This window comes from Myodes glareolus, chromosome 21, assembly GCF_982192425.1.
Source record: "Myodes glareolus chromosome 21, mMyoGla1.1, whole genome shotgun sequence".
Taxonomy (NCBI): Eukaryota; Metazoa; Chordata; class Mammalia; order Rodentia; family Cricetidae; genus Myodes; species Myodes glareolus.
In genome coordinates, this window is record NC_142046.1 from 49,473,156 (window position 1) to 49,491,370 (window position 18,215).

General features: G+C 41.9%; 1 protein-coding gene across 4 annotated transcripts in view; it reads right to left on the bottom strand.

The window, feature by feature from the left end:
- Positions 1 to 18,215, bottom strand: part of Stk39 (serine/threonine kinase 39) — a 267,625-nt gene that overhangs the window by 40,298 nt on the left and 209,112 nt on the right. For all 4 annotated transcript variants that reach the window (XM_085681003.2, XM_048426001.3, XM_085681007.2 and 1 more), the window contains exons 15-16: positions 17,411 to 17,463; positions 13,494 to 13,562 (exon numbers count right to left, since the gene is read on the bottom strand). In XM_085681003.2, the coding sequence (XP_085537129.2) occupies positions 13,494 to 13,562; positions 17,411 to 17,463 (122 nt within the window). The remainder of the gene's footprint in view (positions 1 to 13,493; positions 13,563 to 17,410; positions 17,464 to 18,215) is intronic.

The following is an 18,215-nucleotide window of genomic DNA, read 5'->3' on the forward strand; positions in this document are numbered from 1 at the left end:
AGCTTAGAACTCCATGTTCCCACAGCTGACTCCGAACTCTTTTTCCAGAGCTGAACTACCGGGTACAAGCTGTATCCTTCTAGCCCATACACTGTCTGCAGATGCTGAGGATGCCCAATGGCATAAAGAGGGATCTTTAAGAGGCCATCGAGCAGCACTCCTAAACCTGGTTGGGATACACAACCTCATCGGCTGGGTTCTTGCTTGGCAAATATTCGAACCATGTGCAGAAGCCACACGTGGACAGAAAGAGAACAGGATGGCACCAGCTAGCAATGATGCCCTCTTCAAGGCTGAAGCCTCAGTCATCTCCAGGGGTTCCGAAGAGCACTGTTCAACGGTGAGGAGAGGCAGGAGGTTTGCTATGGAAGATTCTATGCCCAACTGCATTCAGATCTCATCACTTCTCTGAGACAAACCAGGGCTGGGTTCTTCCATCAACCAGTGTCCCTACTTTTTAAAGGCAGGCAGTTGATTCCAAGTCTTGTTTGCCCAGGCCATGCAAAGTGCATGGGTAGGAGAGACTGGAGCTGTGGGCTACAAGGTTGAAACCTCTGCCTGACAGCAAAAGCCCAGAGAAGAGCTGCTCCCTGGAATCAGAGCGGAAAAGGAGGATATGGGATGGGCTACTGACTAAATTGTGGTTTGGAGGCTTTGCAGTAAAAACTCAATGCTCAACAAATTTCAATTTTGGTATGTCAACTGAGGGAAAGTATTCCACGGGCACAGAGGCACTCAATTAAGATTGCCGAGGTTCATTTCCTTGAGAGCTGTGATTAAATTAGGACTCGAGATAGAAAATGTGGGCTGCAGTCATTTTAAGAAAAAAAAAATCACTTTCCCACAGTCTGGGATTTATTTTTTTAACATATTCAAACAAAAGGAGTCATGGTTTCAAGTCAGGGGAAAGCCTATAATATATAATTAAGGGTGAATTTCTGCATACCAAATAGAGTTAAGAGGACCGGAGAAAACAACGCAATCAACAGCGAAGCACCAACGGTGCACCAGCCGTAAAAGAGGGTTTGCTGATTAAAAATGAGAACACACAGCACGTGAAATCCAAGGGAAAATACATAAACAAACTGGATGTTGCTCTCCTGTCAAGGGCGAGACGCTCACCTATGAAATACAAGCCCCCACTGAAGGCACGCATTGGTGTGTCCTCCTCTTTCATAGTCTTTGCTTTTAAAAACGGGTTGCAAATAACTTGCCTCAATAGCACGGGGGAAAGATATGTGATACCACCGTGGCATAACCGAAAAATGATCTCATAAATTTCCTGAAGAATCACCTACACTGAGAATGAGTGTTTTATGGGAGACATTGTAGAAGAGCTAAGAGTATTTAGGGAGAAGATGACAAGGCCCGCAGCAAATATATCTGATGCTCCACAAAGGGGTCATAGGAATGTCAGCCCCGCACTACCTAAGGGCTTATTTAGCAGTGCGCGATGGTCAGTCAACACGGACCAGCAACAGAGGAGCGGGGGCATGTTGAGAGTGTCTATGGGCCATTCTTTGAAAACCATACAAGTTTTTTGGGATGAGGTATGGAGTTCTTACAAGCTGCTGGACATTCCTGTCGCCAACTCCTGAGGATGGGGGAGTGTTTGGAAAAAGACTAGAGTTCAAGGCTGCGCCTGGGGCTCAGAGTGTGTGCCTGAGTTCAGGAATAAGCCCTCTGGCTCACGTCTCCTTCGGAAGCTGAGGCAGTACACACTGGCGCAGGAGCAGAGTGCACAAGGGTACAATCAGGAAAGTCAGAGAGACGTCTTAGGAGCCATCCCCAGTGGATGGAAACGTGGAGAAGCATACTAGCTGCCCATTCCCTTCTTAGCGGCCTCTCCTCTTATATTTCACAGCACTTTTCCGCCTGACTGGGGCAAAGAACAGAAAGTGACTCTCTGTAGTACCAAGGGGGAACAGACAAATTCATGAGGCCCGTGGTGTTCGATACGTTACCGTTACCTTTAGCTCAGATTATCTCCACAGGCACTTTCTGCCCATTGGAGTCAGAAAACCACAATGTTGCTTTAGAGTCTCCGACAAGTGTAGAAGACAAGTATAGAAGGAGCGGTGGTCCAGTCTCTTGGCAGAGGTACCGCTGGAGCCATTTTTATCGCCACAACTCCTGTGGCGGTTCAAGGTCCCTGCCAGCAAGCAAGCGGCAGCAGTCTGCTCACAGACCACACTCAGTTGGACTGCCTGCCTGAAAGAGTCAGAGTTTGCCCTGGCAGGACAGCCCAGAAAGCCGGCATTTTAAAACAGCACAGCTTTTTTCCTGCTGTGGCTGAAAACCGAAAAGCATGCATTCAGCTTTTCATCAACACCGTTTAAGTGTTTCGCGGCAGGATCTCTTAAAGAACTGCAGGGTTTTGCAGCTAAAGCTGAGTCAGGAAGCCTCTCTTAGATGAGAGTGCTTGCTTGCCTCTAGCAAGCAGCGCAGACCTGAGGAATTGCTGCCACCAAGAAAGCATGCTTTACTCTATTCTTTCCCAAACTTTCTCAGGCTTTCTGTGGATTCAGTTATCCACGTCTGGGTGCCATTTGTAGAAGGAGCGGCGGGTCCCGCCCAGCTCCTGGCTGCCTGGCTAGCTTTGCCCCCAAAATAATTACAAGGAAACTGTATTCTTTTAAACACTGCCTGGCCCATTGTCTCCAGCCCCTTATTGGCTAACTTTCACATATTGATTCAACCCATTTCTAATAATCTGTATGTCACCATGAGCTTGTGGCTCACCAGGAAAGATTTAGCATGTCTGACCCTGCAGCTTCATGGTGGCGGCTCTCTGACTCTCCCTGACTCTGCTTCTTTCTCCCAGCATTCTGTTCTGTCTACTCCACCTATCTAAGCTGCTGTCCTATCAAAAGCCAAGGCAGTTTCTTTATTAACCAATGAAAGTAACAAATAGACAGATGACCCTCCTCCATCAGACAAGGATAGGATTCCATAAAAGAAGTGTTATATTGTGCAAGAGGCAGATGAATTGGCTCTAAAACAGAATTTGCAAATGTTACTTGCCTCAACCTAAGAGGCCAGCCCTTAGCTTGGACTATTCCTGTAGCCCAGCGTCCTTGCCAGCCCAGGGCTAAAGAGTTTACTGTGAGGAGAGAAGGTGCTGAGGGCTGGAGGGCTGAACTAAGTTCCAAGCTTGCACGCTTGCATGTGGTAACGGACAGACCACAAAATCGGCCTCACCCCGAGGCTCCTTCCCTGAAACACATGGTCTCCTCAGTAGTTTCTCGGGCTCTAAATAAAGAGGAAGCTATTTTAAAAGTTAACGACAAAAGCTTACAAGTTGAGCATCCTTAATCTGCAAATTCCAAATCAGAAACACTCCACATTCAACCCCCTTTAGGCACTGACACGATGCCATCAGCAGAAAACACCACAGCGTGAAACTTGAGGGTCTGCTTCAGGCACAGACAGTAAAGATATTGTATGAAATTGCCTCCGGCCTACTTCTATAAAGTGAATTTTATGATCAGTTTGGGGCTCCATCTTTAAGATAGGTCATGATACACAGGCAAATATTTAAAAATTTGAAAAACTATTTTCAAATCTTAAATACCTCAGATCCAAGCACTTAGGGTAAGAAAGCATCAAACAGGCCCAGCACATGGACGGCCACGAGGTCACTCAAGACACTGACAGCAACTGTTTTCATGAATAATCAAGCATTTGGTAAGGGCGTTCACCAGAACCCATCTGGATTCAGTTCATTTACAATGTCAGCATCCAGATCACAGTCTGTACAGCTCTCTCTATACCACTGAAGGCACTATTTATCTCTACCCTTCAGGATCCTTCAGAGCTTGCACCCTTGAAAGCACAAGGGGGAGAGGGGGAGAAGAGAGCTGGTAAAGAGAAGACGGAAGCAAACAGATGGCTAGTCAGACCAGACAACTTCACCAGCTTATAAAGAATCCAGGGACTGCAAGCAAACGTTGTCCAAGGCCCACTTCCGGTTTGTCAGGACTAAAGGCAGAAAAACAAGTGCTTATTTTTACTGAAATAAGAAAGTGAGCATTCTGAACATGCAGTGCTTTGAATGCTCACTTTAATCTTGGTAATTATAGTGTTAGTCCCCGAAAGAAAATTCACTCAATTCTACTGCAATTAATGGACTTGAAACGGCAGGTTTGCTTTAACTCAATGAACATGAATATTTTATGCATTCTGTACTCTATTATAATGATAATAGTTCTGCTGCATGTATGGTGCTACCTCAACCCACACCATAATTTATGTGAGAATAAGGCAATATTATGAAATGGAAAATATACTTCAATCTCTTTAAGATTATACATAAAGGTCCTTTGATCACTAATTAATGTAGAGAAAATGCCTGCAATTAATGACTTGCAATGTCTTTTCTCAAAATTCTAATTTTCTTCTGATAGAATATCTGGATTGAGAATTCCTGAATGGCATCTCTGAAGTCCTTCTGGGTCCCCAAACATTAAATTACCAGTGAGTTTTCAAAGCCTTCAAACACAAATGAATTTTGAAATATGAAACACCCTTTCAGTTTGTTTCTCTAGTCTTCAAGGATTGTATGTCTGTCCCTCTGTGGTTCTGACTTGCCTCAGTCATGGACAGTTGGGTGTGTGTTAAGCAATGGAAGAGAGAAGAACAAAGGTGATGTGAAAGTACAGAAGGGGATCACCAGAGTGAGAAAGGTTTACACAGGGATGAGAGTGGGGGGTAGGTGGAGTAAGAGGGAGTGTTACCCCAATGAAGGACACATGGAAAAAAGACATAGAGAAACCTATTACTTTGTAAGCTAATTAAAAACATGTTAAGAAGATAAGTTAGAATAAATATGTTCTACATGCCTGGATGTTACTCGTCCTGGAAATACCAGATTTGAGAGGCCTCTTTATGAGCTGATGGTAAGAAAGACCCCAAGTTGCCCCCAAACAATCCAGGGCCTGCAATTCCTCTTGGTTGACCAACAGAACTCCACAATACCCTATTGTTGAAGACATCACACAACCTGGTAGAAAGATATAAAAGAATCAAACTTGCTGGCCATTGGTGGTACACGCTTTAAATCCCAGCACTTGGGAGGCAGAGGCAGGTGGATCCCTGTGAGTTCGAGGTCAGCCTGGTCTACAAGAGCTAGTTCCAGGACAGGCTCCAAAGCTACAGAGGAACCCTGTCTCAAAAACTAAAACCAAAACCAAAACCAACCGAACATAAACAAAGAAAAAAGAAACAAAAATGCAAACTGAGCTGTGCTGGAAGCTTCCTCTATGATGGTAGCTTGCATAGTACCTGGATGTACTATGCAGGATGTTGCTGGTGTGTGTGTGTGTGTGTGTGTGTGTGTGTGTGTGTGTGTGTGTGTATGTGTGTGTGTATCATCAGTCTTACCTACTGTGAACCCTATGAACTACAATAACAACTTTCCAGGCAAGATTGTTTTGGAATAGCAAAGTGCTCTCTTAACTGGATTTGAGGCCTGGGCATAGGATGGAATTCATACCTATAAACTGTAGCCCATGGCTTGGAAGGTCATAAGTCCTAGGGGAATTTTTTTCCAAGCTAAACTGATGCGGTACTAACTTGCACTCTAAACATTTATGTTGAAATCCACAGACAAAGGGTCCTCTTGTCCTTAATCAGAGAAGCTTGTCTTTGCAGCAAAGGGGTTACATGCAGATTCTGGGCTGTTCAGGATATGAGAGCAGTGATGGTTTAATGCTCAGTCCGAAACAGGACATCTCTATTTCGCCCCTCGAAGGCTCAGAAAACACCAGATAAGAACTGGAAGGTGGGAAGGAGGGTCGCATAAAGCAACCCTGAGAGTATGATAGAGTCACTGCAAACACAGATCTCACAGCAAGTTCCAACTGCCGGCACTGGGCCTGTCAACACCCAATCATGACTTGGGGAGGGGTTAATGGTAACTTTTCTGTAGGTACACAGGTTCCCCATTTTTCCCGAGGCGCTATGCAGGGCTGTTCTGCTTCCTGGTTCCACTGCATCAGCTTAAGGGTGTGGCATAGAACTGCCTTCTCCTGTTTTGTAAGTTTTGCCTACGGCCCAAAGGTGTAGCTTAGAAAGAACTCTCCCTTAACCGTTGTGGTAGTTCCACCTGCAAGCAAGGTTCTCGCCGCAGGCAAGGTTCCCGGGTCAGCTCGTCCCTGAACCTGAGCACGCCCACCTGGCTTCCTCTTTTCTCTGATCTGCTGCTCTCCGACCTTGGGTGTGGATCCCTGACTTCCCTTTTTCTTTGATCCTGGTGGGGGCTGGTGTCCTTTTGCCCCACAGTATATATATCCGACTGATGCTTAATAAAGCTGCCATTTGCCACTGCTCCTCGGCAGATGAGCCAGGTCTCTTTGTGTGTGTGTCGTCTCTGTTCAAACCCCTAGGACAATTGTCCGTTCTCGTGGACTCGGGTCAGGAAAGCGCGCGCCTGTTTCGAGGTTCGGGTGTCCACAGAAAAGTGCGGAAGACAACACTTTTCTTCTATGATGAACTGTTGGCCACTGAGGGATTCGAGGGGAGACAGTCACTGTCACATCAGTATACCAATGGAAAAGCCACAAAGTTCCAACTGATAGTTCCAAATCGAAGGTCATATAATACTCTGTTCAGGTAAAAATCAGCAGTGAGTCACACAGCAACAAATCCGGGAATATGGGGAGGGGACTTGTGGGCTTGAAAATGGTGAGATAAAGAGGGTGGGGGCTATACACAGGTATGAGACCACACAAACACTAATCAATAATAACAAACAAATTTCATGGAATAAACACGGTAATTAATGAGAAAAGGGGGAATCAAATTTAGGCAGCAAAGGGACCCAGCTTAAACAGTATATTGCGATGTTATGCACAATGATGTGAGTTTAAGGGAAGCTATTTCTTTGCCTTCTTTTATAGGAGAGGAGCAAGGAAGATAAAAAGTTTCTGTTTATACAGCATCCCAAAGTTGAGAACTGGATTTAGCTACAAGTCATTATAGCTCGTGGCTATCTGTAAGGTCCTAAAGATCTGGCCCCTTTCCTCTCTGCTTATTCAATCTTGCAATTCTGACCCATTTTCTGAGTCCTGAGTCCATTGTTTGTTCACGTGCCCAGCACACAGACTCAAACACTCATCTCTCACAGGAAGCACGGTCCCTGCCGATAACTGTCTTTATACCTTATTGTGTTTCTTTCATAACAGCACTTCTTGCGGTTTGCAATCTCACAGGCAGTGCGTGCTGGTTTACTCAATGGCTGCGCTCATGTTAGGCCAAGGGCTTCACAAGGCAATGACGCTGGCTGGTTATTGCAGCAGGCATACCTGGCACAGAGTGAGTGAAAGGCTATATTCACTGAATAGCTGCAGTAGCTTTGGGGTCTGGATGACAGGGTACATAACCAGTAGCAGGACTGCCATGGGGACTTCTGCTGGCAGCACACCTGATGTGGGCCCTGGGGTCCACAGTTTATCTGGTGACATTGCTGAGCCATCTCTTTGAGGAGAGAGATAGGAGCCAGGGAAACCATCACACGCAAGCAGTGGAGAGGCAATCTAAGATACTCTGAGACACCGTCCTTGGGAATTCCTAGTAATGTCAATGGTTCTATGTGTGACTAATAACTAATCTGAAGATCTATGAACTGCACTGATATTTCAAAATATGTCTATAAAACAAAGCTGTCAGTGCTAATTAAACACAAAGTTTAATTTTGTTCAGGGTTACATGAAGTATAGGTAGTAGATACAAAAATATATTCTGAAAAAAAATCTGTTAATTTCTCATACCCATTGTATCTATCTACCAATCGATTGATACACACACACACACACACACACACACACACACACACACACATACCTTTAATTTTCTTTTCAAAGAAATCTTGACATCCACAGAAATCTGCTATGCCAGGGTCTGAGCCCATTAACCAGAATAATCTATCACATTTTTTATGCTTCCTGAAAGTGATACCATCTGAATTATGTCTTCTAAGCGACAGTCTTTATTTCTGGAAGTTAGCCTACCATTGTATGTAGCTCTTACCTTATGATTCAGTACAATGGACAAACAGAAGCATTTAAAAGAAAGAATCAGAAAGAAACAAAAGCCCCGCACACAAACAAACAAACAAACAAAACTGTGAGAAAGATGTGTAAGAAAGCAGCAGTCACCCACAGCAGAAGAAGGTCAGGCAAGAAATAAGTCACGGATGTACTGCTTTCTAGAACCCTGACCAACAAAGACAATCTGGTAAGAAGTCTTTAGAGCTAGTTATAAAATTAGCCCTTCAAGGGGTCTATTACAGAAAGAATGCTTTGTATAAGATATCCTCATTTCCAGTAAAGTACAGCTGAAGCAATTCACTAAAGGTTGAAGGCATTTTACCATTAAGAAATTAAGTAGGAAAAAAAAACTCCAAGTGTTTCCCAAGTCAAATGAACAGACTGCTCCTTGACTGTTTGCAATAGTGAGCTCTGAGCAGAAGGATGTACAGTCATGGCCTGGAGTTTGCAGCCATGGATCTCAGGGTGCTTTCCTGGCTGTGGTTTCCCACGGAATGGTCCTGTAGCTGACTAGGCACAGAACCCTACAGGAAAATCCACACTGTGGAGAGGATGCCACAGGTTAGAAAACACAGTTTCTGCTTTTGATAAACGTGTGCCAACGTTGGCTTTTATATGGGGAGAGCGTATGTCTGATGAGAAGGGCAGGTTTGCTTTGTTGGAAGGACCAGGAGAGTCTCTCTTTGCCTTAAAATGGATTCGAGGGCAACAGCATTTTTTTCCCACACTGTTTATTAGATGTTAAACTTGTGTGGTACAAGATTAAGAGCTGGGTTTTCTTATAGTTTGCATTGACAAAAACAAAGATAATCAAATTCAAGATGCAGGATCAAAGTTAGATATAATTGGATATGATACCAACACAGTGATATTAACCAATACTGAGTCAAAAAATGTGGAATTCTTCTTGACAATTCATTCTCTTTGGTTAGCTAAGTAATAGCTCTATTTCCTGTTGTATAAGAAATTACTGATACAGTAAAACAAAACAAAACAAAACAGGAGTGATATTTTATTTGGTGGTGAATGATACCTGTTAGAATATTAATAAGTGGAAGTGATCTTATGTTTATATCTAGAATACTGTACTATTATTGGAATAGTTAGATGCAAGCCCAAAGATTGGTGAAATGTATACATAACACACACACACACACACACACACACACAATAAATTTACTTTAATTAATTAATTCTATCAAAAAGATGTCCTTGCCGTAAGAGAAGTTTGACAATTTGGGGCTTATCCAACAGACAGACAGGTTGTTTGGACTGAGAATAATCCTCCTGCATATCTGATTTTAGAACTGAGAGGAAGATTAACATTTGGTTAAAAGAGGGCAGCTGAAGCTATCTGAAAAGAGCAGGGCTCCAGGGACTTACACTAACCCACTTGCAAGCGCTTACTTCACTTAGATGATAAATCTTAGTTGGACTGTCTTTACCAGGGGCTTTCTACAGAGACTACTAACTTCTAACTAAATAAAGTTAATTGGCAAACAGGGCTTACAGCACCGTTTGCTGCTGCACTGGTTCATAAGCATGCAATGTAGAACAGAGAACACCTTCGGGAGACAGATGTTCTTTTACAGTAGGACTTCCTAGAAATAGCACCTGTGCACACACTGGAAGAGAGTGTTCAAATGCACAACAACCATCAGTGAGAAGCTGCTTTAAAAGGACAGTTCAGCCACCCCTTATCAAGAGTCATTAATACTGGAAAAGTAGGTTTTGTGTGTGTGTATGTGTATGTGTGTGTGTGTGTGTGTGTGTCCGTGCAAGTGTGTCCAGATATCACAGCACTCCTCCCCGTGCTATGGCTCTTGCATTTAATGAGCAGAGGGAGTATTTGCATAGACAGGAGCAGTGAGTTACAGTCAACCGGCAGTAGCACTTTGGTAGAATTAGAAACTCTGCCATATTTAACTACTAATTGTTTACTACTATTTTTTTTAAGATTTAAGGAAAGCAAACAACATAGCATTCTCAAGAAAGGGATAGTTTCTGATTTCCTGGAATATTAAAATCAAGACAGATTTTTAATCTTTTAAGATTTGCATGGGTGTTTCCCTGGTATGTATGTCTATGCACCAGTCCCTAGAAGAATCAGATTCTCTGCACCTGGAGTTGAAAGTCACCCTGTAGACATGGGGAATTGACCCCAGATCCTTTGGAAGAAGAACCACTGAGCGTTCTGAGCTGCTGAGCCACCTCTCTAGCCTCCTCAATCTTTTGATCAAGAACTACTCACTTACATGTCTTGACATCATTTAGACTGATTCCAAAGTTGTCTAAACTCAGACAGTATGTAAGGAATTGTCTTTTCAAAAAGCTATCCAGCACTATTTTTAAAAAAATTAACAGGACTGTGAGATACAGGGTATTTTCTTAAGGAAATTTTTAGTTCATTCAGTTTCAACGTCATTAAACACAGTCGAAATAACCACTGAACTGAGTATAAGAAAAATTTCTTTGCTCTTTCTACAGGCTTTACCATAGAAGTGCAGTGCTGAGCTGCTCCATGGCTCCAGCCCCTCAGAACAGACCTGAACAGCGCTGGAGGAAGACAGACAATAGCTGTGCACACTCACTGCGTGTTCCCAGTCACCTATGGTTCTATTACTTTCATACTTCAGGGCCTAAAATGTTTTACTATTATCTAAAAAAAAAAAAAAGAGGAAACTCCCTGCAGGGTCTACTATACCCTGAGCAGCAATATTAGTATTTTCTTAATTAAAAAAAATTATGTGTTTGGCTTGCAAATATGTCTCCGTAACCAATGCATGCTTGTTGCTCAAGGAGACCAAAAGAGGGCATTGATTTCCTCAAACTGGACTTACAAATATTGTGAACAGCCATGTACATGCTGAGAATTGATCTCAGACCTTCTAGAAAAGCAAAAAAAAAATGCTCTCAACTACTGAGACATCTCTCCAGCTCCAATAACATGAGTTTTTATTTTAAAAATAACTTTATGACAAAAAATTACACTAATGACACATTTTCTAACCACAATACACACACACACACACACACACACACACACATATTTTAAAAGTTGACTGGCATGATTGTAATGCAGGTTTCCAAAAAGAAAACTAAACAAAGCAGAAAAACAAAGGAGGTTAACGATACTGTGAGGATACAGTGATTGGATGAGGCAGGAACGGCTGCTATAGGTTACTGCAAATAGAGAGAAAAGAACTCAAGTACGTACCCTGGATGCTTGTGAAAAACACTAAGTTCCTCCCTCTCAGTCCAAGACGCCCACCCGCTGCTGAAACCTGAGTCTGGAACCCAGAAATGTACACTTGAAAGAAGCATCCCAGATAAGATGGGGATGCAGGGAGCTCACTGTACGCTCTGAAAAGGACCCACTTCCAAGCATATCCTCGTGGAGACAGACACTCTACGACCTTGGATTTCCATGTGATGTGATGAGACAGAGGGAACAAGAAAAAGGCAAACAAACAAACACAAAAAAAAAACCTTAGGCGTTTATTATTTCATTTTCAAGTGCAACAACAATCTCACTGTACACGATTATTACCCACCTACTAATTTGTGCTAAATTTGCAAAACAGGTTTAAATGCACTTCTCTATTATGCCAGCACCTTTAAGTGGTGAGGGTAAAAGAGCCAATTACTCAGAAGACACTAAGACATTAAGGTACCTCCAGCCTTGCAGAAAAGTAAAAGGAGCACCAGATGTACTGCCTGATGAGAGCTGCAGGTCACCAAACGGTAAAACCTACTTCTCTGCAGATCTACACAAGGATAGGCTGCCCTCCAGCTTACCAATGTGAAGGGGCAGGCAGGGGAGCAGGCTGCTTAGAGGGCACATGGATAGCAAGCACATGTGAAGCTGAGTATTGTTCTTTCGAAGCCTGTAAAGAATTTTGCTGGGATTTTGATGGGCATTGCATTGAATCTACAGATTGCTTTTGGTAAGATTGTCATTTTTACTACGTTAATTCTGCCTACCCAAGAGCATGAGAGATCTTTTCATTTTCTGGTATCTTCTTCAGTTTCTTTCTTCAGACTTAAAAGTTCTTGTTATACAGGTCATTGACTTGTTTGGTTTAAATTACTCCAAGATATTTTATGTTATTTCTGGCTATTGTGAACACTTCACCTATAATTTATACCCTCTTTTGTTTATTTTCCCTCTTTTGTACTTTTCATACCATTTGTTTATATAAAACAGTGATACTGAGTGTTTAGTCAGAATAACTTGCACTATAAACCAGTGTATACTGCCATTTAAATAAAATATAGGACTTTTACTTTACAGAGCTCTATCCTGCCAGGTTTCTAGAAGCCAGTTCCAATAGATGTGCTTGTCTGTCTCAAATTCCCTCAATCACACATTCCACCACCACTGAGCAAGGACTTATTTGGAATAACTGAAATTTTTAAGATTAGAACATGAAACAAGCCATGGTGGCGAACACCACCCAGTACTGAGGAGGCAGAAGCAGGTGGATTTCTGTGAGTTTGAGGTCATCCTGGATGCTACAGGAAGTTCCAGGACAGCCTGGGTTTCTCAGACAGACACCCTGTCTTAAAGCTAAAACCAAACAAAACAAACAGCGTGCAATTTCAAACATTACTTTTCTTGAGAAATTTCTTTTCAGGAGAATATTTCTGAAGTATTAGTTTTGAAGACTATTTTACCTTAATACAGACTTCTCATTAATGTTATTATAATAAATACAATGTTTTATAATTCAGATATTAGCTAACTTCATTACTCAGAGTCATTATTAGGAATACACAGGAACAGAGTGTATTATAAAATCCCCGTAGACTCATCATTTCCGGGGAGCATGGAGCAGCTGGGCTGAGCAGGGGCAGCGATGCCAAGCTTCCTCAGGTGATGCTAACAAGAGCCGGGGCCTTCTTACCTGCCAGTCCTTGAGAGATCTACACGCTGCTTGCTCTATCAGCATGCTTGGGTCGCGTGGGCTTCCCGAGCTCCATGCACATACATATATTTCTTTTTAAATTCAGAAAAAAAGATGAATGGTAGAAACACCCAGGATTTCAGAGTTCAGGACACCACACTCTGCCGTGTGGCTCTGGAGGAACTCCGGGTTTTCTCGGGATGTGTTTCCTTACCTGGACAACAAATGAAACCGGTCTGATGGACCTTTCCGGCCCCCTCCAACCTAAATACCTGAACTACAATATGATTTGTTCTTTGTGATAGCTGTGATAGCTCATTGGATAAACCATGCTTATACAAAGAGGAGGGAAATACATGAAATACCTTTGAAGAAAATTAAATATGATTTTTATGCAATGTCATATAAACATAAGAATTCATGAAGACTCCCTTTTAAATTTCAGAATGAATTATTCTTCAATAAAAAATTTTGCTTCTGAACACATTTCCATTTGACATATCAACAAAATGATGCTGCATACTAAAAATGGATTTACCTATAACTACATCATGACCGTCAACCAAGCCGGCAGAGAAGAGCTCCTGAGACACACCATCTGCTGTATCTGTCCAAATGTGAGATGAATACGTATTAGAAACCACAGCATAAAAATCAACAGCCCAGCACAATATAAAAATATATTTTTCATTTACTAAAATCATCCACATGATTTTAATTCATCAATTCAGATACTATCGGAAAGAAAATCAGAAATGTCATGAAGTGTATTTTCCCACAAGTAATTTATACTTTTCTTTTTACCTAATAGATCTTACTAAAAAAATATTTACTTTGGTGAACCAAAAACCTCCCCCTCTGGCCACCACCTGAATTATTCCTCCTGCATGCCCTAGAACACCTAAGGCTCTCTATGACATTGCTTTTCTTTCTTGCCAAGGTTAATTCAAGCCATCATTAATCCTTTTCAATCATTCGAAGCTACTGAGTTAAGAATTTATAGCAAAGGTTGAATGGGTAGAATCTCATACAACCTTCTACTTGGTACAAACAGCCCATGGGCTTGTTGGACTATTAAGATGAGCTATTTAAATGGAGGCTATTAAGGAATCCCTTTAACACAACATTGATCATTTGATAGCAACAGATTTATTCTCTTAGAAAATGTGGCGGTGTAAAATAATGTAGTTTCTCAGGGATAAGTGACAGAAGTTGGCAATCTCATAAAGATGGGACTGCACAGGCTGCAGCAAGTGAATACAGCTAAAAGTTTCTTAATTGAGAGGTTATGAATGGGCATGGCAGCACGGCTAACTCCACTGAAAGACTTTTCAAGGAGGAACTGAGAACTGTGATATGCTCAAAAGAAAAGAGCTATGATGGGACTCCGTGTGATAATAAAGGAGATGACTGCGCCTCCACAGCCCTTTGATATTCTACCAGACACCTAGCAGCACTGGCTACAAACAGCACGGGCAACTGGGTGAGGATCTGACGTGAGTATTTTCCAAAGTCAGGCAACACCTGAACATAGAGCTGCGTATCACACAAATGTTGAAACAGAACTGGAGAAACCTACCCTCAGCATAAACTGGATATGGTGGTCTATGCAAAAGAGCCCACAGAGTAGGTGTGTGTGCACATATAAATTGCATATGTGTATTACATGTATGCTTTCAACCCCCTTTCCGTAACTTGTGGGGTTTAACGTGTTTAGACCTGGTGTACGATGCTAATGCAACACATGGTGATGGCAATGACAAGGCCACAGCCAAGGGGAGTCCCAAACTCATCTCATCCTCCTGTGCAGTCTTTGTCTCCCATGCTCAATCTCCAGAAAAGAGCAAAGCTCAATGAATATGCTTGATGCTTTCAAAAATTGTGTTTTTCTCTCCTTTCATAATGGAACACAATAGACGGAAATAGGAGACAAGGAATTACATGGAAAGCTAACTAAACCATGGAAATCCACACAAGGGAAGCTTGTCTTGGTCTTTCTCCTTCTGATAAAGATTAAAAATGAAGTTTGTAAAGGTCCCTGATGGAACGAGCCCACACTAGGGGACTGAGGATAGCTCAGCGAATGGCTATGCTCTGACTACGATTCTCCTTCTGGAGCTGCTGGTGCTCAGAAGCTCCAGCTTCCTGGAGATCAACCCAATCTCCAGGACAGGAAACGCTTTTAATGAAGGTGCCAAACAGATGTAGGTGACAAGCTTGTAGCATGGTGTCATTTCTATCGCGTGACTGGCCAGCAGCAAGAAGCTTTGGATCCTACTTTTCTGTGAGCAGTTACACTCTCAGAAAGCAGCTGGAAAGGGAAAACAAAGCCACACCAGCGGCTAGCACCAAACCAGTGCCAGGGTGACAGCCACTCCCCGGGGACTGAACTGGGTAACAGATCCTATTTTCAGGCCTCTTGGGCACCAGATGAATCATATCAAAGTGGCATATGGCTAAGGCTGGCTGGACAAGGGGAAAATGTTCCCCGTCGCTGCGTATGGCATTAGGCAGTCATTTTCTACACAGGTAAGACACCTGCAATAGTATAGAATGATTATTTCCAGCTTACTAGTAAAGTACTTTTACTTTAAGCTGATGTTGAAACAGTTTAAATCATCAATGTTAAAATTTGGTCTCCAGAGGATACAATAATATAATAAACAAAAGGGTGTGTCCTCTAAAGACAACAGAGATTTTCCACGTGCACATCACGTTTTATTCCAAACACACCTGAGCCTGTTTAAAGATAGCATAAATGCAGGGCACATGCGGTGTACATACGTGCACACATACATCAGCCGCTGCCTGAGGAACACATACGGTGCATCCAGTGCTAACAGGCCTGTGCTTCTGTCCAGTAAAGGGTACAATTACCAGCCAAGTCACTGCTATGGCTTTCGTCTGGACACTAAAATTAGCCACTATTCATCACTCCCTGGCAAATGAGATGCCAAAGGCAGTGCGAACGGACTGGTGATGATAGGATCATCGGAGTCACACAAATCCTCATGCTGGAAATTCATTTCTTTGTTAGTTCTTAAAATGAAAATTGATTTTCATTGCTGCAGTCAATTTTTAGCAACCAGAGGAAAAGCAGCACCCTTAAAATCAGAATCTGTTCTTTCTTATACTTGTAACACCTGTTATTTAATTACCAGATCTTAGTCACAACCCTGCCTGGGCAATATTCTCATATTATGACAGAATAGATGGCATTTTGATGACTGTGACTGGTGTCATATAATCCCAAAGGCCCATCTGAAACTGCTAAAGACGGACACACTTAAAAAGGAAAACCCAGTTAGCAAGCTCATTAGGGCTCATGGGCATTTATTTTGTAAGAGATACTCCATGCTTTTATCTGATTCAAGGAAGTCACCTGATCTTTGCCTTTACAGAGGACTCGTGATCAGAACTAGAGCAAATCTCGGTCTACTAACACTTATGGTCTAGGAGCATGACTTGTTTGACTGGCAGAACTTGAACAATTTCCCACGAATGTATATACACAGGACGCAGTGATTTCTTCAAGTGCCTGTCATTTACTCCAGCTTGTGAGTCAGCTGGGTCAATGTCTTCTCACAGGTGGTGACAGTAAGGGAGCCAGGGCAGTTTACTGCCAGACCAGCTCTGAGGTCAAGGGAATGCCTGTAATTTGGGCTTTTGAGAGTTTAACAAATGGAGCTGAAACTTACATAGAAGTCTAACGCATGGGATGAACCCCAATCTATGAGCTTATAGCTACTACAAATCAGAATGCAGGAGGCTACTGTATGTTACAGAGGTACGCAAGGTAGACCTTACGGAAACTCTACATGGGCATAAAAGTGAGAAACCACAGGACACGGAAAATAGATACAAAGTGATCATGTATTGGCATCTGATTTTTACTTCTCTAGACTGTTGAGGTTGTAAAGTAAATAATGTGACCGTAATTTTTTTTTTCCTTGGGTTATCTATTAACCAAGGTTTCTTGATATTCTGCATGCCAGGCTCTACGCCTGTTGCAAAAGATAATAAAAAATAAAAATGATTCTTGGTTCTGTTTTCTGGCATCCGGACGCTGTGTGAACAACCAGTCCAACTGCTCAGCAGTGGCAGTAACGTACTTTTGATACTCAAATTACAAAGAGGCCATGAGGGAGGTGGAATTGGTGACACTATGGGTAGCGCCACACTCACTGTCACTTCCATGAATGGCTACATCTTCAATCGGTGTGTATTTTCATATTCAAGCTAATATGTCTCATTTACATGTGTGTGTACACCATGCCACATGTGCCGCTGGGATTCTTGCCGCGAGCAGTGGTTTAGAATCCTTATAACTAACAAGTTCTCTTCTTCCTTTGCAGGCGAAACATTTTTTGAATAGCAAATTATAACCATATGTTTGTAATCAATATCTCAATTGCTTCTTGTTCCACCAAAGTAATAAATTCAATTAAAACTTGCCTCTTCCTGGAGTAAACTCAAATCGTATGTCATTCAGTTCCTTTCTGGAGTTTCTGAAACACATAACATAAAGCACATTAAAATCTAATGAGGCAGGGTTTAATCAAACCAAATTACTCCCAATTTCTATAAGAAGCAAGTAGCGTGGAGACAACATTTTACAGTTTTAGGTTACCTCCAAATATTTTCTCAAGTAGAAGATACAGTTATGATAACAACGAAGAGAATAGATGTATTTGATGAAATTTATCTTACATGAACATGCTGATAGCAAAAATTCTCAAAACAAAATGTTCATTTTATAAAATCCATACTAACTTAGTAAACTTAAATCTAATTTCAGAAAACACATTTTTAGAAGCCTTTACTCTAAGTGGCATCTTAAACATTTTCACACTTCCCCAGACTGCAGCATTTAGTAACAGAATTTTAAAGTAAAGCATCACAGAAGACAGATTCCACAGTGAGTTTGGGACAGGCGTTATACATTCACTCATACACAACAACAACAATAAGATGTTGTTAAAATTTTTCTAAATTCAGACATCTCTAAATGTTGTGAAATTTCCCACTGAATAATAAACTTTATAAAAGATACAGAAAATTGTATATATACATATACTCAATAAAATTTAAATGGCACTTAAAAATCTAAGGAATGATATTCTCATTTCCGTGAAGTTCAAGTAATGATAAGGACTGGCGAGCTATAAATTATTAAAAGCAACTATATGTACTAAAGTAAAGTCAGTAAGAACACCAGAAGTAACCAGCTTGAAAAGCAAGAACAAGGTTATTATATTCA